The sequence below is a fragment of the Drosophila kikkawai genome, chromosome X, assembly GCF_030179895.1.
Source record: "Drosophila kikkawai strain 14028-0561.14 chromosome X, DkikHiC1v2, whole genome shotgun sequence".
NCBI lineage: Eukaryota > Metazoa > Arthropoda > Insecta > Diptera > Drosophilidae > Drosophila > Drosophila kikkawai.
Window position 1 is genome coordinate 16690291 of NC_091733.1, and position 22821 is coordinate 16713111.

At 39.7% G+C, this 22821-nt stretch overlaps 4 protein-coding genes across 15 annotated transcripts; 1 reads left to right on the forward strand and 3 right to left on the reverse strand.

The window, feature by feature from the left end:
- Positions 1-258: 258 nt before the first annotated feature.
- On the reverse strand, positions 259-9794 carry up (Troponin T, skeletal muscle). Of its 12 annotated transcripts, none has more exons than XM_041774793.2 (10): positions 9672-9794; positions 7064-7111; positions 6358-6402; positions 4332-4355; positions 3331-3700; positions 2144-2362; positions 1991-2083; positions 1846-1926; positions 1676-1754; positions 259-958 (listed from the first exon to the last, which is right to left on the reverse strand). In XM_041774793.2, the coding sequence occupies exons 2-10, from the start codon at positions 7084-7086 to the stop codon at positions 705-707; spliced, it is 1188 nt and encodes a 395-aa protein (XP_041630727.1). In that variant the 5' UTR covers positions 7087-7111; positions 9672-9794; the 3' UTR covers positions 259-704. The 12 variants fall into 12 exon arrangements, with proteins under 12 accessions (XP_041630727.1, XP_041630726.1, XP_017018152.1 ...); XM_041774792.2 differs by having other exon boundaries at positions 3328-3700; XM_017162663.3 differs by lacking the exon at positions 1676-1754 and adding an exon at positions 1193-1271 and having other exon boundaries at positions 6358-6399; positions 9672-9793.
- Positions 9795-14885: 5091 nt separating this feature from the next.
- On the forward strand, positions 14886-18289 carry LOC108071839 (protein GPR107). Its single transcript, XM_017162751.3, has 7 exons — positions 14886-15264; positions 15334-15444; positions 15504-15649; positions 15708-16584; positions 16939-17072; positions 17147-17414; positions 17482-18289. Exons 1-7 carry the CDS (start codon positions 15154-15156, stop codon positions 18067-18069), a joined length of 2235 nt encoding a protein of 744 aa, XP_017018240.1. The 5' UTR covers positions 14886-15153; the 3' UTR covers positions 18070-18289.
- A 249-nt stretch (positions 18290-18538) lies between these two features.
- Positions 18539-19925, reverse strand: Gr8a (Gustatory receptor 8a). The gene is made up of 4 exons (XM_017162482.3): positions 19088-19925; positions 18869-19020; positions 18722-18811; positions 18539-18665 (listed from the first exon to the last, which is right to left on the reverse strand). Exons 1-4 carry the CDS (start codon positions 19923-19925, stop codon positions 18591-18593), a joined length of 1155 nt encoding a protein of 384 aa, XP_017017971.1. The 3' UTR covers positions 18539-18590.
- Positions 19926-20830: 905 nt separating this feature from the next.
- LOC108071725 (uncharacterized) lies at positions 20831-21975 on the reverse strand. Its single transcript, XM_017162549.3, has one exon. It carries the CDS (start codon positions 21965-21967, stop codon positions 20831-20833), a length of 1137 nt encoding a protein of 378 aa, XP_017018038.1. The 5' UTR covers positions 21968-21975.
- Between the last annotated feature and the right edge of the window lie 846 nt (positions 21976-22821).

Below are 22821 nucleotides of genomic sequence, written 5' to 3' on the forward strand. Positions count from 1 at the left end.
AAAGATGAAACAATAAAAGTTAAACAGAAATTAAAAAAAAAAAAGACTATTCCTTACCTTAAATTCCAGCCTAGAAATCGATTTTAAAAATCTGAAAATCCTGAAAATACTTACGCCTGCTGAAAACCAAAATGCCCCTCCCAAAGTGAGATCTGAATAGTGGAGGAAATAAGTGAAGGATAGCTTGGTGCCCCTTGGAATACGTAGCCTTTTGGAGACCCGATCGAAACAGACAAACATGCACACAAACAACGGGAATTGTTCATAGATAAGATGCCATAAAACACACTTTAATATCTTGATTGTTTCTTTTGCTTTTGTTGTTGTTGGTGGTTGTTGGTTGGTGATTGGTGGTTTTTCTTGACTTATTAATTGGTGTTGTTATTTGATGTTTTATTTGAAAGAAATCGTACATTTCTTGGTTTCAATTCGATAAGTTCAATAGAAAAGAAGTTCAATTTGGTTTTTGAATAGCAAGTATTTTTTGATGTTGTTGTCGTTGTTGTTCTTGTTGTTGTTGTTGGGCGAATAAGCTAATCATCATAACTATTTAGTTCATTCTTTTACTTTTATTAAAATGTTTTGGCTTTGGTATTTAAATGTAGTGTTTGTTTTTACGAAAAAGTTGTGAAGGAAAGAGAGAGCTCGCTCCGCCGTTGGCCGGGGGGGCCCACACGGTGGATTGTGGTGGATTGTGGACTGGTTTATTCCTCCTCCTCCTCCTCCTCTTCCTCCTCCTCCTCTTCCTCCTCCTCTTCCTCTTCCTCCTCCTCTTCCTCCTCCTCTTCCTCCTCATCCTCCTCGGCCTCCTCTTCCTCCTCCTCGGCGACCTCCTCCTCGACCTCCTCATCATCCTCAACGATGTCCTCGTCGGCCTTGGCGTCCTCCTCGCCCTCGGGTGTCTCGGGCTCACCGGCCTTCTTGCCTGGTCGCTCGCCGAACCACTTTGGCAGTTTGGCTATTGGGAAACAAAGTAACACTCCATTAATTTGCAATCCAAAAGGGTTTTGCTTTTTTTTTCAAACTCGGAACACATAAATCAACGAGAAATGGAAAATTAAAATAAAAAATAAATATTAAATCAAAGAACACAGTACGACAATGAACAAATTTGATTAATGTGGTTCTGGTGTTTCCAGGCCTCAAATCCCTATACTACGATCGGTTCTGATCTCATCTCTACAGTACATACATTTTTGACGGCCGGTGTATTGCTCCTTCTTCTCGTTCCAGATCTTCTCGTTCGAGTCCTTGCTGATCTCATCCCAGCCCTGTGTGTTTTCAGTGTTTTTGCGAACGTGTTGGTGTTTTTTTTTTTTTTTTTGTGATTTAATGGGTGTTTGTTATTCGATACGCAGAGCACACAAGACACAAGTACGGTTGACACAATTATGAAAAATAGTTTACATGAACATAGAAAGAGACAAGAGAAGAGTAGACGTTAGGTGATTTATCCTGTCGTTTCCTATCGCATGACCCCAAAGCTCCTACACTTCCTGTGACTATAGAAAAAGGTGGACGACATGACTGTACTCTCGGTACTTTCGGTACAGTGAAATTAATTAGAAAACATAGTTTATGACACACAAAAAAAAAAAACATAAAATAATAGTGATAATAGGGAAAGCATAAAGACACGTGACGAGGAGAGTCCGTTTATTCACCGGACGCTTACATTTTGTGCGCTGAGTGAATCTTTCCTGTCTTTCTTGCCAGGTCTTTTCTAAGGTTTCCGCATAGACCGTATTATAGCCCTATATGTGCATATAATATTGAGAGATTTTTACAGAGATTTTAAGCAGCCAAAAGGAACCCCCGCATGGTTAGGATATACTCGATACTTACACCCTCGAAGAGCTTCTTCTTGTCGTCGTATGAGCGTGTATCCACACGTCGCTCATATTTGGAGGCGACTTGAATCTTGGGCTGCAAAGGGAGGAATCAGTGGATGAGTGCCTGGTATCGCTGGTTCACCTATTCCCTAACTCACCGGGTATTTGCCAGTCAAAGCTTCCGGGTCGAGACCCTTCTTCAAGGCTTTGTGCCTGAGCTGTTGCTTCTGTCTTTCCTTCAGCTCTTTCAACTGGAGGAATTAGAGAGGATTAGCTTTGATTTCGAGGCTAGCTCGCTTCATGGTACTCACATCGTAGTCCTGACGTTTCTGCCTTTCTTCCAAGTCATACTTCTCAGTTTCCAATTTAACGATGAGCTCCCACAGCTCCTGGGCCTTCTCGCGCAGCTTGGCCTCGCCGAAGCCTTCGATGGCCAAGGGCTTGATGCGGAACGACAGCGAGATCTTCTTCTCCTCCTCCAATTGTTCCTTAGTCTTGTTGCGTTCCATGGCGGCGGACGAGAGTCCCAACTATGTTTTTTGTTTTTAGCATTTTTCGATTCGATCGATTTTTTTTTTAGTTTTTTATTTGTTGTTGATTTTTTGAGATGCAGACACATTGCGTTGTGTTTTTCGGTTTTTGGTTTTTTTTTTTCAGATTTTTGTGGTACGTGCGGTACAATAGTGGTGAGAGAGACAAACAGTGAGAGAGAGAGAGAGACACACACAGAGAAAAGAGCGCATATGAGCGGACAAAGAAAGTTGCAATTGTTGTTGGTGTTTGTTTGTTTGTTTGTTTGTTGTTTGTTTGGTTGGTTGGTTGGTTGGTTGGTGTGTGTGTGTGCATGCGTGTTTGTTTGTTTATTTGTTTGTTGTGTAAAAGAAAAAAGAAAACAGAGAATCGTTTTGTTGTTTCAGTTTCACATTGTAGTGTGAGAGTGTTTTTTGAAAGCGTTTCCAGGCGATCGATAAATGTGTTTATAATTCAATCAATCGTAATGGCGGGGATCGATTTATGCGAGCACAAACGATTAACAATGGCCAGTGAGCGATAAGTGATAAGTTCAAAAACCGACGATTAACGATTAACGATCGATGGAAGACGATGAGCGATTTCGGATGACCGTTGATGATCAATTAATGCCGAACACAAACGATTAACGGTTGCGTATGAGCGTTGTATGCCAAACACAGACGATTAACGATTAACGTTGAACGATTAGGAATGGATTAATGATCGATATCAATGGCAAGCGATTGATTGATTGATGAAAACAAAAGATGAGGTGTGGTTGAGGATCGCATGTTGTCGTGGGCGAGGACACATGAGGAGTTCATATGGAATCAAAAATGAAATCAAAAAGAACAACAGAAAAACAAAATGAAGACGAAAAAAAAAGAACGGAAAAAAGAAAAAAGGAAGAGAGAAAGAGACAGATGGTGGGGGAGACGGAGGCGTATCAGTAGGCTGCATTGATGGAATCTCATATAATTACCACGCCTGCCTCCTTCTTGGCAATGGTGAAGTTGGGTCCCTTCTTGTCCTTGTCCTTCATGGCCTGCAACATAGCCTGGCGCTTCTTCTCGGCCTCCTCGAGACGCATGCGCTTCTCCTCGATCTCGCGCTGCTTCTTCTCCTCAGCCTCGCGGACGCGGCGCTCCTCCTCCTCCTTCTTGCGCTGAGCCATCTTCTGCTCCTCCTCGGCACGCGAGATCTTGCGCTTGGCCTGCTTCTCCTTCAGCTTCTTCAGCTCATCCTCCTCCTTGGATCTCTGTTTGCGCCACTCGCTGATGTATTCTTTCAGCTGCTCATCGAGGTCGGAGCGCTTCTGGTCCTGACGCTTGATGAACTCTGGGTCGCCCTCTCCTCTGATGGGGCGGCACGGGATGGACGCAGACGGGGGATGCAGAAAGAAGTCTATTAGTCAAATGTCGAGCTGCTGGCAAGCGTTTTAGATAGCTCTCTAGTACTACGCCAAGTAATGTCTAGGCACTAAAATTAATTACAGAATTTTGACGGACTTTCTTACGGCCTGTTTCGAGATCATTATTCATATTATTGTTCGATTTGATTTTGTTTGTTTTCCAAAAGTTGTTTTTTACAATTAGTAGCCATCAAAGTGCTGATGTAAATAAGCATTAGATTCTACATTCTACGAATAGCAATTCTACTCTAGTTGTAAAAAAAAAAAATACAACGGAAACGGAAACTGAAACACACCAAAATAAGATGGCTGGAGTGGTGAGTTGTGGTGAGTAAGTTGAGTAGGCGCTTGATTCATAGGTACAGTCTAGACTCTAGATTGCTTATTTTGTTTTTTTAGAATTTTGTTTACTTATTTCATACTGTCTTTGGTTTCGTTTTCGTTTTGTATTACTGATACGAACAGGCGGATTAATCGGGGGACGATACGATCTTAACATAACACTAAGGGTTTAGTCTTGGTTAGCATTCTGGTTTCATTTGTTGTTCACATTTGTTTTTTGTACATAGACTTACTCGGCTGGTGTCTGAGGTGGTTTTCTATACGTGAGGCATTGAGGTGGCAACAAACATGGAGGTGGTGATATTTTTATATATATATATATATCGATCGATTTGTTTTTTGGTTTTGTGTTTCAAAAATTGACAAAGTCACGATGGTTTTTGATTGATTGATTTTTTTTTGTTGTGGGTTTCGGTTCGAAAAGTTCATACAAAATGCGATTTGTTTGTTATTTCAGTTTTCAAACAAAAAAGAACGTTGGAAAGAAAGAGAAAACATTTGGTTGTTTAAAAAATTCATTTGCAAAATAGATCGGTTGTTGTTTTTATTTTTTTGTAACGAAATGAAGAAGGAAGATAAATGGAGAATATTCGTAAAGGAGAACTAAATAAGTAACTGATTGGTAAGTACGTATTTGTTGTTTTGTTTTGTTCTTGTTTTCTGGTTTGTTGTTGTTCTAACGAAAACGCAAAAAGTATGTCAAGTCAGCGAATTTTCCAAGCAACGAGACTTTGTACAGTATGAACTGGAACTGGAACTGGAACTGGAACTGGTACTGGTACGGTACTGGAACTGGTTCTCTGATGCATGGAGCAAAAATATACACACAAAAAAAAAATGGTCTTGCTTTGGTTTTTCTGTTTTTTTTTTTTTTTTTTTTTTTTTTTGTTCGGAAATTGGCAAACGAGCATAGAGTTTTTTGGGAAGTGCAGATTTGTGCAAAGAGCAATTTGGAAAGTCCTTCTTTTGGGATAGGATATATGGTTTTTCGTTTCAAAACACGATTCAAATACGAATTACGTTCAACTTAGTTTTCGGCTTTTGTACAATTTTGGGTTCTTTCTTTCTTCTTTTCATTGGTTTCTCACACTATTTACTTACTTCCTGCAACAAGAACGGAGATCAAAAAGAGAGATGGAAGAGAGAAAGAGAGAGATAAACAGAATCGGTATCAATAGTTTCCAAGTCTTATAACGGCAACAACATTTTGCTAAGCCAGGCCAGCGATAGGCGGAAAGTTAACGTTTTTTGTAAACGGTCTTTTGTTTAGAATTTGGAAATTATTTTTATTGCTTCGGAAATGTATTTTCGCTGGGGGATATATACGGATATACGGATATACGGGATAAACGAATACACGAGTATATAGATAGATAGACAGATAGACAATAGACAGGTTACGTATACAAAATACACAGTGATGTATAGAATGTGGAAAGCTATAAAGGTTCCGAAACGGGAAGTAGGGCTGGGGCTTGGGCTTGGGCTTGGGGTTTTTGATGATTGGACGGGTGGTGCTGGGGTACACACATAGCTTTTATATACAACATTTTTGCCAATTTTTTGCTCAGGGTCTTGGATATAAAATGTGGGTGGGGTGTGTGGACTATGAACTCGCTGCTGTGAAGGAATTGGTGGTTTTACTAGGAAGTTCGGGTTCGGGTTCCATTAGTAAATTTTGTACAATTATCCGTTACTGATTGCGCATGATCTTGATTTTGCAATTATGATTCTAATTTGGATTTTGTTTGCTGGTTTTTGTTTTCATATATATAATTTTTTTTTCGGTTTTTATAGACACACACAACAACACATTGAAGACAAAAACCAAAATAAATAACAAAAATGTACAACGAAAAATGATAATAAAATCATAAGGGTAAAATAAATAAATAAAATAGGATTATTTACAGACGAATACACAAAACAGTTTGTTTTTCGGTTTGGTTTCGGGTTTAATGAATGGATTAAGATTAATTTCTACATAATTATTAAAAGTTTCCTTCTTTTTTTTGTTTCGATAGTTTGGTTGATTTGCAAAACATTGACGACATACAACACATATAGAAAATTTTGAATAGACAAAATACAAAACATAAATAGGAGGTGAGAGGGGTGTCAAAAAATAAAAAAAATATTTATAGGGGGGAAAAATGACAAAATATATAGACATAGGTGAACACCAATCGAGTTCTTTATGCTGCTGCACCAAAACCAACGAAAAATGTTGACAAAAATTGGCAACAAAAATGTACTTACGTCTCCTCGCGGGTCTCCTCGACAACCTCCTCCTCCTCGGAGCTGCTTTGGAGTTCGTAATGAAACGGATTTGTTTTTGTTTCATTTGTGGATTGGGTTTTGTTTGTCAATAATATTTTTTTTTATTATTATTTTTTTTTTTTTTGTGTGAGGGTGCAGGGTGCAAACACGGACGCACGCGCACACAGTGCAGGGGTGAGATTGTTGAGTTGTTGTTGAATTGTCGTGTGGTTGTTGTTGAATTGTTGTTGATTGGTTTATTAGTTGTTGATTTCAAAAGAAACGAAACGACAACATTAGCAGTCGGTCGAACAGATATCATGGTTGTGGGTGGTGGTGGTGGGTTTCACAGTTAGGATCGTGTTTCGGGATTGGAAATGCATGGAAATAGAGAAGAAGGAGTACAGATCAAAATAGGTGCCACAAGTACGTGTGCTGTGGATGATGGCCTCAACGTGATGGCAAAAAATCGTCTTACAAAAATCATCCATGGGAGTTCAAGGTTCAAAACTATTTCGGATATTCCTCTTTAAGTTAAAATATGTTCACTTTATTAACACAGCTGTAGTTATTTCATTAATTTTCTATACATTTTTTTTGTTTTTTTTTTAGCCGGTCCGCCACGGTGGCGTATACTTAATATCCTAGACGCGTCGTATACTTAATATTTGTGTTGCATATCTTTTGCTGAATGGCTTATACTTACGTGTACTCTTCATCGTCGGACATGGTTACGGTTTAGGGTTGAAAAAACCTGTAAAAATAAAGTGGATAAAAGAAAATGTTAAATATAATTTGTATATTATAGTAATTGGCATGTAGTTGGGCCAGCAGGATGAATATTTTATACTTTTTGATGACTTTTTAAATGAATTTAAATCCATTGTTAAACCCTGTTGATTGCTTTAAATAAAAATAAAAGCTTAAACCATAAAAAAACTACAACTTAAGTGAAAATTAAGTCTTTAACTTATTGTTGATCACAGTAAAAGGTTTAATATTCTTTTAAGGAAACCAATTAAATATATTTATATAAATCTTTAATTATTATGATTTGATTTAAAATATTCAACTAATCCTATTCTAATTTAGGATCTCACACACTAGCAGCAACAACAACAACAGCGCTCAAAGGACTTCCAAGGTAATCGTTCACGGTTTCACTGTACTTTCAGTGGCTGCCCGGCCAGAAACAACATTTGTTGTGTGCTTTTTCCGCTGATTGCCTTGATAGTGCTCTATAATTAGACGAATATGTCCCCCCTAAATAAGATATATACAACGGCATCTCGGTATCGGCCATGTCATAAGACATACATATAAGATATGTATCCCGCAGAGAGAGAGAGAAAGTCTTTTTTTAGCCGGCAACAATGTCTTGGCTTGTCCTCACATCATAATCTTCCACAATAAAATCAACAACAAATTCCATTTGCTCTAAAATTATTTAATTTTTTCTGCCTTTCTATATATATATATATATATATGCTCGTTTATGGCTACTTGTGTGTGTGTGTGTGTGCGAGGGAGACAGTAATGGTCTGATCTATGTATATCGGTGTTTAAATTTTTTGCTCCGATTTTTCCGAATGCGTTTAGGATTAAAAATAGCCTTTGGGGCACGGGCACGTATTGAATTTCCCTTTTGGCCGAAAGCTACCACCGAAAGCGCCCGAAAAGCTTAAGAAGCTTCGGTTCTTTTCGATTAAATTTTTGAAAATTGTTGTATTTTTTTTGTTGTTTTTACCTTGGCACTAAATCAGAAAGTCAAATACCATATGCAGATCCTCAACCTATACTATATATGATTTATATATGTGTGTGGAAAATGATTAGGCATGACAATTATATACTCAGTAAAGTGTTCTTATCCGCAGAATTCCATATTTTTGATGCATATTTTGTGCATTTTTCTGCAACTTCTGGGACTTATTTTTAGCTCTAGACAAACTGGGTCATTTTGGGATATATAGCGAAAATGCAAAGTCTGATGGAATGGAATTATAGAGCTATAGAAAATATAATGCTTAGATTATAACCAACAAATGGTAAGGGGAAATGTTTTTAGACTTTTCTCCTAACTAACTGGAATAACATCGCTGAGGGATACTATAGTATAAAATATATAATATAGATTTCTTTCAAGTCTTTCCCCTTATTTAACTTTTACTTTTGCCTTCTTCTTTCCCTTTAAACTTGAGGTTTTCAAGTTCATCTGGCTGGTGTCCCATGGAGATAGTTTTTGGAAGAGTCTCTACGGAAAAGGGTTTTGGTAAATGACCTTACGAGTTTCTGAATTTGTCTAAACTTTATGGGTTATACCCATTTTCCCCCCGTTCAAAGCTTTTCAATTTACATATATCTGTTCGATAATATCTATTCCAAAAGTCTCCAGATCTGCGGGGGTGTCTCTTTCTGGTTGTATTCACATATCTCTAGCATCTGAATCCATGGCGCCTGCGCCATGTATTTTCGGGTATTTGTATCTCTATCTGTATCTGTAGTTGTATTTGTATCTCTATCTGTATCTGTATCTTTCTGTGTTTGTGTGAATCTTGGATATTTTGCCAAGGTAAAATCACACACAGACACGCAAACGCAAACGAATTTATTTTTACAATTCAAAGGAAAAAACAACAACAAAAAAAAAAGAAAAGAAAAACCAATTTTTTGAGAATTTTCCTCTCAGATCATATAACACTTTCGGTTCGAATCGCTTAGGTATATGTTATGTGTGTTTATATATTCCTGTCTGGCCGTTGTAGCTTTTGTTCTTGTTGCTTTTATTGTTGCTGCTGATCCTTTATCCTTTAGTTGCTGTTGTATCTTTCGTTGTTGTTGTTGCGCCTTCATTTATTTCAAGATAACAAAAAAAATTAAAAAAAAAATGTATATAAAAAATATGCTTGAAATTGTCATCTTTTCAGAGTTTCAGAGAGTTGAATAGTTTTTTTTTCAGTTAATATTGGCACTTGGATCAAAACTCGATTTGTTTGTTGTTTTTGCACTTTAAAAAAATATTGAAAAAAAAGGTATGTTATATAAGACAGAGTCTTCTATATTTGTCGATTAAACGTTCTCGTTGGATTTAGTTCTCTTTTTTTGTGATTTTATTCTTTGGAGGACGAAAGGATTCGTTTGGTTTTTCATTCAAGTTGAAGTTTTTTCGGTTTTTGAGTTATTCTTTTTGACTTTTTTGTTGTCACACTATTTGTTTCTTTTATCGATTCTTTTTCTCTTGATGATGCAGAAGATTTGGGAGGAGGTGAAGCAGCAGTAGAGCAGCAGAGTAGGAACAGAAAAAAAAAACTTACTTAGGGAGAAAGAAACAAATTGAAATCTCAACTAAAGTCCGAGCAGCTGACGTCGTAGGAGCGAATGCTGCGGTTCGACTAAACAGACTGACGATCTGAGGCGCTGCTACACGTTATGTTAAAGAATTTTTCGTGGCGTTCGCGGAAAAGCCTCGCATCCCCCTCCACACACACACACACTTACAATGGACCTGGCCGATCTGGCCGATCTCGCCGACTTTGTCTATATAAAACGGCATTTGCAGCGAATAAGGACGGGTGCGAACGGGCCAGGCATATGCTGGCGATGTGGCAACAAGTGGGTGTGGGTGTGGGTGTGGGTGTGGGTGGGTGTGCTGGTGTGCTGGTGTGCTGGGTGTTGGGGAAAACGTTCTCAGGTGAAACATAAACTTGTGCTCCCCACACACACACACACACACACACTCTTGTACGTGTGCTCCATATCCCCTGGCCAGGGATCTCCAACTGGCCAGAGCGAGAAGGCAGGCCGGAGCGACCCCTCCCCTCCATATACATCAGCAGTATATAGCACATAGTATATGGCCAGAGATCATAAGTAAATAGGCGCACATTTGTTTTTGGAATCAAATATCGTAGAACATAAATTTCACAGCCATTAAAGAATCGAGCTGCATATATCTGGACCATGTACATGGGGCCAAAAGAAAATATATATCTCGGTATTCTCGATATAACGGCCCACCGGATGGATAGTTGCAGTAGTTTGAACCCCAGAGTGCACGCCCCACAACTCTACCATATGTATAAACATATACATATTGGATATACATATATACTATACGTATTCATTCTATAGATCGGAGGTTCGTGTGCTGACGTCGAACGGCCTTTGGTGCCCCATCGCATTGCCATTTGTCTAACACTTGAATCTATTCGTCACTGGTCTGATTTTCTTTTTTTATTCTCTTCTCTTCTTGTTGTTATTTTCCCATTTTCCATTGTAGTGAAAACTTTCGCCAAATACTTTTATTGTATATATGTACATACATATGTATATGCAGGCAGGCACCCTGTGTCACCTTTCTCTGCCTGTCGATTTTGATTTGTATTCAAATATAATTACAAAAAAAAAGCAGTTATATTGTTTAAGAAATTTTTAGAAATATATTTTCTGGGCTAATTAAGAAGGAAACTGGCGTTGGAACTGGGTTCTAGATAAATAATATATTTTTATTTAATGTGAATTACATTTTGGAAGTTGAAATTTGTAAAAGAATCTAGCTTAAACCTGTTGATAATTAAACTGAGTGTCTGGTCACTGAAAATTAACCATTTTATTTTTATTTTAATTCAATTAAAGCCACTTTAAACTTCTTATATTATTCTGGATATGTTTAGTTAAAACCTAAAGCATTTGTAAAAATTCCATTAAAATTTATGTAACAGAAAATTAAAATCTAATCAATGTTAAAATTCCCCTTAAAAGTTTCGGTTTTTAAGAATCTTAAAAGATTTTTATTTATTAAACATTGTTTTTAAATTTGTTTGTACTTTTTTAGAAATAGTTTTTACAGTTCTCTAGAGTTTTGCTCACTTGAAGGGCTTTTGAAATAATTTTCTCAATTAGATAATATATGTAGATACTTTTCTGGTTTCTTAATTTTTTGCATTTATTTAAGCCACTTCTTATACATACATATATTATATAGTAGCAGACTTTTAAAATTACCATCTAGTTGGAAAGTTTCGCATTTGTTTTGATTTCGTTTTGGGCTCTTAAATTTAGAACATTTTTGTATCTGCACCGATGCAAATACATATATATTCCGAGGGAAATGTGTGTCTTCGGCTGTATCCGTTGGATACGGGTAGTCCGGTGCGGTCTGGCTATTACGGATTGCTTGCCAAGATTGCAGCAGATTGCAGCAAAGGTGGGGCGGTGGGGCTCAGGTGGGCAGGAGCTGATCCCGGATCCCGGTTCACATCAACCACTTTGAACTAATGGCACACATCGGACCCGGCCGTGGGTGTATGTACATCCATTTAGAATCTCTGGGTATTCCTTCAACTAAATATCAATTCGCATCATCTTCGGAATCAGGGAATAACAAATAGCACAGTTTCGGATTTTTGTTGTTCTATTTTTGGGCGATTTGTGTGGGCGCCTTCGTCTGTAGCCTTCGGTTTTTAGTGCCGATCGCATCCACGAAGTCCGCCACCGATATAAATATATACATATATATTAAAGTATGCGCATATATATGTACGTATTTGTTTAAATATCTTCTATGTGTGTCTATCTATAGGTTAGCTTTCTGGGGCGGCGATGTTTACGGGCAACTGTCGGTGTCGGTAATAATCTTCATAGCCCGGGAGGATAACATAAACAATATCCCCGAGGAGCTGGACATCTGGAGAAATATTTTATTTCATCTGAATTGGCATCTTGATGCCAGTCTTGAAATGAATAATCGAAAACTGACTAGAAAAGGCTTATTGAATAGCATCTGTGTTAAGGTGGTCTGTGCACCATGCATCGTTTTGTGTCCTTTGTAAAAAATTTTTTAGCTAATTATAAGAAGTTTTTTAAAAGAAGTCGAATAAGATTTTTGGTATATTTTTTATGAGTCCAATCAGAAGCCTGCAAAGCAGTCATTTCCAACCCCATAAATCATATATGAATATTATTGATCAACATGAAAAGCCGAATGGTTTTAGCCATTTTTAGAGGAAACAATTTGTTGTATTTTTTTTTAAATTTTGATCGTTCAAATTTTAAAAAATTGGCATAACATGAAATTGAAAAAACCATTGAGCTTATTTTTTTATTTATTTATTTATTTTTATTTATTAACCGTATAAAAACTATGCCGAATTGAATTTAATGCATTTTTAGATTAGTTATAAATTTTGTAAGTTTTGTTTATTTCAAAAAATTATTTAAAATTGTAAGTACATATTTAAATAAAATTGGGTAAGGAGTTTTATTAACCTTATAAAACTTAACCCAGAATTGAAATTAATGCATTTTTGGTTTAGCTATGAATTTTGAAAATTTTGTTTTATTCCCAAAAATGATACAAAAAAAATGTTACAATTTTTCCAAATTTTTTTAAGGGGATACATCGTTACAATTTTTAAAAATTGGCAAAAAAATAAATTTAAAAAAAAAACACAAAAACGCTTTCAGAATTAAATTTATCCTTATCCTAATTATATATTTTTTTAAGCTTTGATTTCCCCATTTTGGCCTTAATTTACCTCGAAAAAATTTACATTTAAAATCAATTATTTAGTATTGTTAAATATACTCATATAGATAGATTTAGGCGAGACTGTTCCATAAGATCTTAATGAATAAGGTTGAATCAGCCAGGCAAACATTTTTTGTAAAGAACAAACAACTCGGGGTGTGCCAATTTTAGATTCTATATGTTCGATGTTCGATTTAAAAATAAGCAAGTAAGCAAACCAAATTAAATGAAATGAAAGCGAACCAAAAAAAAATAAAATAATAACCAGAAGAAAAAAGAAACAACGGAAAAATCCATAGAAAAAGCCACATAGAAGAAACTCGGAGGAAAGATCTGAAAATGTGAAAACGTTTAAGAAAGCCATCATCATCATACAGAGGCTGTTTATATAGCATTTATGCTGTGTCTACTTTATGTATAGTGTTACACGTTTATTTTCAGAAGTTGTTTTTCTCCTGTTGACGTTTTTGAATTTATTTTCCTAATTGCAGTCTTATTTCGAAATTTGTGGGTATATTTTATTGGTTAATCTTTATGTGATTCGATCTTTGTATATTGGAATATTACTAATATAATATTAAGGTTGTTAATATTATAGAAAATATATCTTTTTTGTTAAATGCAAAGTCCAAATTGTAAATATTTACACATTGGCAAGTTTCTGAATACCCTTTTGGGGTATTATAAGGGTAGTCATTTACGGCTCTATAGACTATAAAAATAAACATTCTGCATTTTAATTGTTTAAAAAAAAAACATACTGAATTATTTATTTATTAATTTATCTAAAGCTAACAAATAGTTATAAACTAAGAGCTAACTAAAGAGCCATAGGCATACTGAATTATTAATAATGGTTAACGATAAAATTGACAAAATTCTAATTTGATGCTGATATTCTTGATAAAAAAATGTTTATTTTTATATTTCTGGACTTCTTGAAGGCTTAACTTGGCCAAAAAGCAAAAATCGTTATTAATTATTAATAAAATAATGTCTATAAATCTAAATAAAAATATAAATAAAATAATAAATAATAATAAAATATAAATTTCTATAAATATAAATATATTATTTAAAGTGGGAGGTTTTTATTTTTTGTATTTTATTTATTATACATATTTCTATATATATTATATTCTTTTATTTATTTATTTCTATATTTATTTATTTATTTATTTACCTAAACGATAAGTCAAACTCTATTGACTCAATCGGTTTTGGAATTTGGCACACAGATAATTAAGTGGGTTTTTTTAATTTTTTTTATTTTGTTCCGTGTACTCCCTTGACATCTGAATGACTGAATTTTATACATATTGTACTTTTTTAAATATTTATAACATATTTATATCCTTTTTATATTTTAATTTTAGCAAAGTAACTTATTTTTTGTCAAAAATTTGGGTTTTGACCACTGATTTTGATAAAAAAAAAAATATATAACAAAAAATTTAAAAAACGCCACATAAATACCTTCTTTAACTAATGCATTATATTTTTAAGATATCGCAGGATTCTAGTGACAGATAGGATGTAGATAATAAACCAACCGTTTTGTGAAGGTGACTCGGGAGATTCCCTATAACTACTATAACTGTTAATATATTTTAACAATAAATTTCAAGCAAATTGTTTAAATGTTTTGTTTTTATATTATATTTAATTTATTAAGCTATCTTTGGCCAGTTCTCCAAAAGAAATTTTTGAATAGATATAGTTGATAAATACTTTAGTGCCAGTGTTTTTTGGTCACACTGCTAACCGGCATTTATGAAGAATATTAAAAAGGTTTGTTTATTTTATTTTTAATGTAAATATATTTATTTAAACAAATAAAACGAAATTAATACTCAATTTGTAAATATTGTTAGAAAAATTAATGGATTTAAATAAAAAGTAGACCGTTATTCTTTCAGCCGAGTTGTTCTAGTATGTTTCTGGTGTTTTTAGGATTATTCTACCTGGCACTTGGTCACACCCCTAACCCACACACACACACACACGCACACACACAGCCAGTTGGGCCGCAGAACAAATTGAATTCTTTTAATTTTGCCCAGTTATTGATAACTCCCATCGAGTGTGAATAATATGAACTGTAGCCGTGGACGGGGCTAATCGATTGACACATTCTCGTCCGGATCGCAGCAACCGCAGCACTTAGCTTCCGTCGCACGCCGGGAAAGTGCCACGAGACGGGGAGACGTGAGACGTGAGAGAGAGAGATTGGGAAAATTAGGCGAAAAACCTGCAAATCGGGGGAAATGCGCTCCACCGGCGGGGATGTTAAATCAATACTGGTAGTGGCCGTGATGGTAGCGCTCCTGGCCGCTCCACTGGCAGTGCTGGCGCGGAAGCACCACCTGGAAGTGCGCGTAAGTACAGTTCTTCCTTCCCTTCTGCTCTTGTGCCCCGGAGCACCTGACTCACACGTCTAACTGCAGAATGACAGGCGTCCGTACATCGCACTTAGCACCTTCGGGTTCTACACCAACGGTCACCTGGACGTGCAGCTCAGCAAGCTGACAATCGATGAGGAGCAGCCCACGGATTTGGTAAGGGAAACCTGCCTCAAACCTGAAGCCGCTCTAACTGTGTGTGCCCTCTTCCCCAGTTGGGCCTGTCGCTGGACAAGACCACCATTGACCAGCTGAATCCGTATCTGGACTCGCACCAGACCAAGTGCATTCTGGAGGAGCCGCCCAAGCTGCAGACCAGTGGACCCATACTCTTCTTCGTCCTGGATCTCAAGGAGTTGAAGTATGTCAGCCTTGCCTCCAACCCTAAACCCGCTCATTTTCCGCCTTCTCTCCTCCAGAGTCCTGGTGAAATGCTCGCCGGAATGGACCAACATGCACATCTACAAGGACATCACCGCCCGGACCAAGCGAAACTCTCGCCTAGAAAAGGTCAGTGATTCGGTGCTGTTCCGTCAGGCGCGTGAGGCTCCGCCGCCGCCGCCCTACTTGGGCGAAGATCCCGATGACTCCATGGAGGATCCCCCAGAGCAGGAGCCGCCGGCTGACCTCAAGCTATCCTCGCCAGCGGTGGCTGGTAAAATAGAGTTGCCCAAGGAGGAGGTTGTGGCCCAAAAAGAGGATTCTGCTGTCAAGAAGCCGCCTTCAGAAGTTCCTGGCCCGCCACAAGCCGCCGCTGCTGGCCAGGAAACGGATGTCGTCAAGCAGGATGCTGGCGTTAAAGCTGAAGTTGCACCCAAACCAGCGGAACCCGTCGTCAAGGTCACGCCCGAAAGTAAACCGGCAGAGCCTTTGGCCAAAAAGGAGGACTCAAAAATAGCCAAGCCAACTAAGGAGGAAGCCATAGAAGCAACCAAGGTGGCAGCACCGCCACCTGCTGGTGCTCCTGTTTCTGTTTCCGCCGCCGCCGCTGCCGCCAAGAAAGACGAGGAGGAGGACTCTGATGCTGCCCCCGATCAAGCCGTGAATAACTTTTTGCCCCACGAATCGGATGCAGAAGATGATTTATACGCAGTCAGCTCGTTCAAGCAATCGCAGGAGGATCTGTGCAAGGACTCAACAATGCCGCTGGTCAAGGAAACGGATGCCAATGGGGTCAATTACTACAGCTTCAACTTCTCCATGCTGGTGGCCACGCTGCGTGACGAGGGCCTCTACAATCTGTACTTCCATGCCTGCCCCAACTACCATAGCCACAGCAAGGTTATGTCCTTTAATGTGAGTAGACGGGCCACAAGGAGGGGGGTTTTGAAAAGGGCTTAAAGTGTTTCACGATCTGGTGGGTCATACAAGAAATACTTTAACCTCCAAAAGTTCCTTGAGTTATTATTTTGTAAAATTTGAAGGGTTTATGCCCACCAGCTTTCTTTGCTTTCTCTATCTCGCTTTTATTCAAATTGAATTCAGAGGTGGTTGGACGCTAACTTGCAGTACTTTGAAGAACCTATAAAATGATCCTTTAGATTATATATTCTTTGTAAACTGTTGATCATCATTGGGCAAAAACCCTTTTTTCTTAGCTGCAACTCTACTTTTCCTTTTACTGATACCATTGCATACCCTCTCTTTCAGGTGGACATTGAGGAGAACAACAATGGCAATTACCTGTCCGCTGGCGAAATGCCCCTGCCCGCCTTGTATTTCATGATGAGCCTGCTCTTTTTCCTCTCCGGTCTCTTTTGGGTGTTTATCCTGAAGAAGAGCAAGTGGGTTTAGCATTCCTCCCACCTCCATTTTTGTCTCTCTTACTATTTATTTGATTTTCTCTCCCACAACACAGGCACACCGTTTACAAAATCCATTACCTGATGGCCGTGCTGGTGTTCCTCAAGTCCCTCTCCCTGATGTTCCACTCGATCAACTACCATTTCATTGAGAAGCGGGGCGAGCATGTGGAGACCTGGGCCATTCTCTACTACATTGCTCACCTGCTCAAGGGCGCTGTGCTGTTCATCACCATTGTGCTGATTGGCACCGGCTGGACGTTCATCAAGCATATACTCTCTGACAAGGATAAAAAGATCTTTATGATTGTCATTCCCCTGCAGGTGGGTTCTATCTACCAAGATGTATATCCCTTAATCTTACCTTAATTCACAATCTCTCATTTTTCAGGTGCTGGCTAATGTGGCTCAAATCATTACCGACGAATCGGACCAGAGCGACGCCGAGTTCCGCACCTGGCACAACATCTTCTTTTTCGTAGACCTGCTGTGCTGCGGCGCCATCCTGTTCCCGATTGTTTGGTCCATACGGCATCTCCACGAGGCATCCGCTTCGGACGGCAAGGCGGCCATCAATCTGCGCAAGCTCAAGCTCTTCCGCCAGTTCTACATCATGATCGTGTGCTACATATACTTTACGCGCATTATCGTCGACCTGCTCCAGATGACGGTGGTGTTCCAGTACGCCTGGCTGGACGAGATGTTCCGCGAGATGGCCACCTACGTGTTCTTTGTGCTCACGGGCTACAAATTCAGGCCGGTGTCGCAGCATCCGTACTTCGAGGTGCCCGACGAGGACGACGACGAGGTGGAGGTGCTCACCGGATCGGGCCTGACGGAGTCGCTGCATCGCGTAAAGCCAGTGAATCGTAATCATCACCATGGCAGCGGTTCCGGCGGCATCACCATCATCGAGGGCAACGACGATGAGCGTGAGAATCTGATTGCGAAGCGCGAATCGAGTCACGAGTACGATTAGGCTTTACACCACACACACACACACACACACACATATTTCCGAATTAGTCCGTAGTCTGTAGCAATTCCCGGGGTCGGGATATATATGCGGAGCCATTCAGCTAGTACTTTAAACTTTACTTTTCCTTAATCACACCTTTGTTCTTAGAGGATCCTTACAAAAAAAAAGAAGACAAAACCGAAGGCAATGGCAGTGGAGGGTAAAATCTCAGTATGTGAACTTGGATACCAACACATTCCCCTCCTCCTCCTCGTTGTGCCCGTCCAGCCGCCAGCCAAGGAATACACTTGTAAATAAATGAAAATATAAAAAGCCCGCTGCTATAAACGATGCAAACCCCTCCCCCTCCTCCTTGTTTTAAGATATATAAATATAAATCAATACATTTATGTAATTACTTATAATTTTATGAATATAACAAAGCTTTAATATGTAAAATTAATGTTTATGTTAATTCTTAATGAAAAAGGGAAACATCAATCACTTGAAATCAACTTGGAATGGGAGATCTCAGAGCCAGACTACATGTACGGAGCCTTAAATTTTGGTATAAACTGAATCGTATAGATCATGTAGGTGCCCACCGAGCAGGCAATCTGCAAGAGGAAAATATACCATCAGAGATTCTTATCTGATCCTTATATATACTCACCCTGGTAAGCAGACTGCAGTCCATTATGGTGAGACCCAGGCAATCGATGCGCACTGGCTGGTGCAGCAGTTGCAGGGAAAAGTTCTGGATCTGCATGGGAAAGCCTAGTGAGTATGGCATAATAACCACCAAGTGTCCAGTTCGAACCTGCTGGGAGAGATCCGGAAAGCTGCAGCAGCCGGAATCGGTGACTATGCTATGCAGCTGGTGGGCAATCCTCGGCACAATCACCATGCAGCTCTGCGAGGCGTAGATGAAGGCGGGAATCTCCAGCAGAGCGGGCAGGATTAGGTAGTAATCTCAGAAAAACAAATCCAAAATCCAAGTTAATTATAGTTTACGCTTTGACAGATGACGGAGACCAACCTATATTGGCTATGCTGTTGTAGATGGTGTAGTACATAAAGTAGCAATCGACGGCAATGCGTATATTAATCGTAAGCATAACGGCCAGGATGGAGAAGTTGAAGGCGCCTTGGAAACACCGGAACATGTCGTACACATCGCTATAGATGCGCTGCTTCTGCAGCAGACTGCGTCGGAGGAAGGCCTCAAAGCCGGGAAAGCTACGGCCAGTTTCGCAGGCGAACTTCGAGTACTGCGCCAGCAAGACCATCTCCCGCTCCAAGTGGGCCAGTTGCTCCCGCAGCAGCTCCATGTGGAGCACAAACTGCACGTTCCTCATGTAGGTGAGGCAGACCAACGGCTCGTAGGTCATCCAGAACAGAGCCATGTGGTGGGTCAGCGGTTGGATCTGCCACAGGCCCAAGTGCAGCAGCAGTTCGAACATCATCATTCCATAGAGGCAGATCAGGTAGCGACGGTACTGCCGCAGTTCGCTCCTCAGACTAACCGCTCCCACTCGCTGGGTGAGTTTGGCGTGGAGCCACCAGAAGTTGGCCACGTGCCGTTGACTGGTCAGAGTGTCCACGTAAATGGCCACCACAGCCAACTCGGCGAAAACGTACTTTAAGGCATCGTTGGCGTAACCAAACATGTCGCCCCGGTAGAGGAAATCATCGTTGCTGGTGAGGCACCACAGCACAAGGGCACTCAGGGAGACCAGCAGGAACAGAGCCCAAGCCCGCAAACGCCTCCTCATCCGGCCTGGGCTCTTATCGCCTGGTAGCGCAATTCCATGAAAGCCCAGCAGCTGGTAAAGACGCAGATGAAACTGCAGGACCTGGCCCAGGTGGCCGCTCATCGTGTACTGCCAGCTGTGGACAGCTGAAGCTAGCTTGTCCTTATCCCTGGGTCAGATCTCCACCGGGCAGGCAACTTAATTCCATTAAACTAAGTGACTTCCTCGACCGATAATCGGTTTTAATAGCTTTGGTCAAGTGAAAACTGGGTTCAAAATAATTAAGAAAATTAAATAAATATATTAACATCTTTCTTTTAACCAGAAAATATAATTTCGTGCCGTGGCTTAACTTTTGGTTAATAAATCGGAGTTAGAAAATATATAAAATATAAAAAAAAACGTGAAAATTTCAAATAAAAAATAGAATACACCTGATTTTTCCTAGATACACCTACTTATGCACTTTTTTACGTCAAAATTGTTTACCATTTTTTGCAATTAGCGCTTTTGCAGCCGGATAATAATGTCAGCTAATTAATTACTTTTGTAAGTGAACCGGAATTTAATGTTTGAATCAAGAACATAACAAGACTGCATTCTCTAATTTGTCCATTTATATACTTACTTACTACTTATTAGCTTATGATTAGCTTGAATTACCAACTGAAGATCAAATAATTTAACGGCTAGCATTCAGTTTTTGAAAGTTAAACCATTAAATGGGAAATTTCAAGATCAGAAAAGTCGTAAAAGTCTATGTTTATACCCTTGAGGGGGTATTATGATTTTAGTCATATAGTACTATATACATTCTTGATCAGCATTCACAGGCACGTCTTTCTTTATATATTCTTCTTTATTTCACATATATTTTATTCAAGAGCATTTCTTTCAGTGTGCATCGCTTCACTGCTATTTATTTATACTATTCGGTCTTGGGACTGATTGGATCAACTTACAGAGCTAAAGTACAAAAAAAAAAAGAAATAAATAGATCTTAGATTAGGAGAGGTGGCGCACACCACCTACAGATAGGGCCCGTGGTACTGATACCCACTGGATCCGTAGCCCTGGACATGGCCCACATTGTAGCTATCCACTCCGCTGTAGGTATCCGCTGTCGCACTGCTGCCGAATCCCGTGGACTCTGGCCAGTCCACAAGAGATGGTCGGCGACGTCGCGTGGCGAGAGATGGCGGCGGCGGCGCTCCGTACGTGTCCAACGGCTGCTCCTCATCGCCATACGGATCGCTGCTAGGAACCTGGACGGAGGGGCGGAAGTCGCTGCTGCTGCTGCCACCCGCGGTTGCCGGTCTGGAATAGTCGTAACCAAACGAGGCGGCTTCCTCGGGCGCTTCCAGGGTATAGGCTGGAGCTCGGTTCGCCTTGGAGCTGCGGTGGGCGTGGCTATGGTTGGGCGGAATGTAGGCGTGACTGGGCGGCGAGTAGTGGTAGCCGTGATCTGGCTCCTGCTCGACAGGCTCCTCGACGGGCGCCGGTTCCGCATAGGCGCCGATTCCGTGAAGGGATCCATGGTGATGTGGCTTTGCCACTGGATAGTGATAGCCCACATCCTCGTCCTCCTCGTCGGTGTGGTGGTGATGATGCTGCTGCTGCTGCTGGTGCTGCTTGGGACGCGACTCAATCACCCGATAGGTCTCCACACTGTGCTCCGGATGATCCTCGTAGTCGTAGCCGTGCGGCCTGTGCTGCTCCTCAATGATGGTATACGTATTCACCTTCTTCTTGGGCGGCGCCGGGGCCGGAGGCGGTGCCTTCTTGGCATATGTCTCGGTGAGATGGTCCGCCAGTTCTTTGGCGTGGTTCAAATAATCCGCATGCTCGCTCATGTGCAGCGGCTTGTCCAGGTCCGAGAGGATAACGCTCTCCAGCAGGGGACTGGGCTTGGGTCGGGGCCTGGGGCGCGTCCGCAGTAGCTGATGGGGATGCGGATGGTGGTGGTAATGGTGGATTACCTTGTGAGAGCCCAGGTCCGGCTCCACCGCCGCCTCCTCCTTGGGCACGTGCACCTTGATGTGGACATACTCGTTGCCAAAACCCAGCACAGATGCCAGCTGAACCAGAAGTAGCAGTGGCAGCAGCAGCATCAGCTGGGGTCGTCCGGGTTTATTCCATGCCATGTCGCCGCGTCGAGTGCTCATCACCTTGTGGCTTATGGCCGCCGCCTTGCCGAAATCGGTTTAAGCCGAAGTCTTTCTTTTGTCAAAATTTATATACAGCAGCCAATGTGCCGGCGACGACTAGCTCTTGACCTACGAGCCCGCGGGTGAAATGCGTAACACGACGATGCGTGGTCGATTGTTAAATACTCTTTCTTATAATAAAAACTATTTACAGAAGTGTTCCTACTAAAATTCCTTAAGCAATATTTATATATTTTTTATTTGCATCAATAGATTCTATGCTTTCAATTTTACGGAATCATTTAAAAAGTAAGCTAATAATTTTACCTGTATTATTTACCAAAGGATTAATGCTTCCATTGATTATGTTGATAAATTTATTAAGAATATATTTAATAATTAAAAACATTATACTATTAAAAAATGTATAAACTTATATATTTTTTTTTATATAATTTATAATGGAATCTTCCTAGACATAACTTATATTTATAAGAATTACTTTTTTTTTTTACAGAGGCAAGGAAAAATGAGCATCTCTTTTGGAACATCCGCTTATCTTTTGGTTTTTGTTGTGCCCCTAAATTTTAGATATATAGATAGATACCGCTCTATAGAGATGTCTGCCCCCCATTCTATTTACAAGAAGTATAACACACTCATTTTTAGATAAGGGAAATACAATTGATGGGGAAAATGGTTAAATATCATGAGAAAACTATGGGATATATGGCTCTCCATATTTATATTTTACAAATTATGAATATAATATTTTATTATTATTACTTTATTTTAAAACAAATAATAATATTTAAAACTTTACATATAAATTGCATACCAACAAATCACTGTAATAGATAGATACTATATAT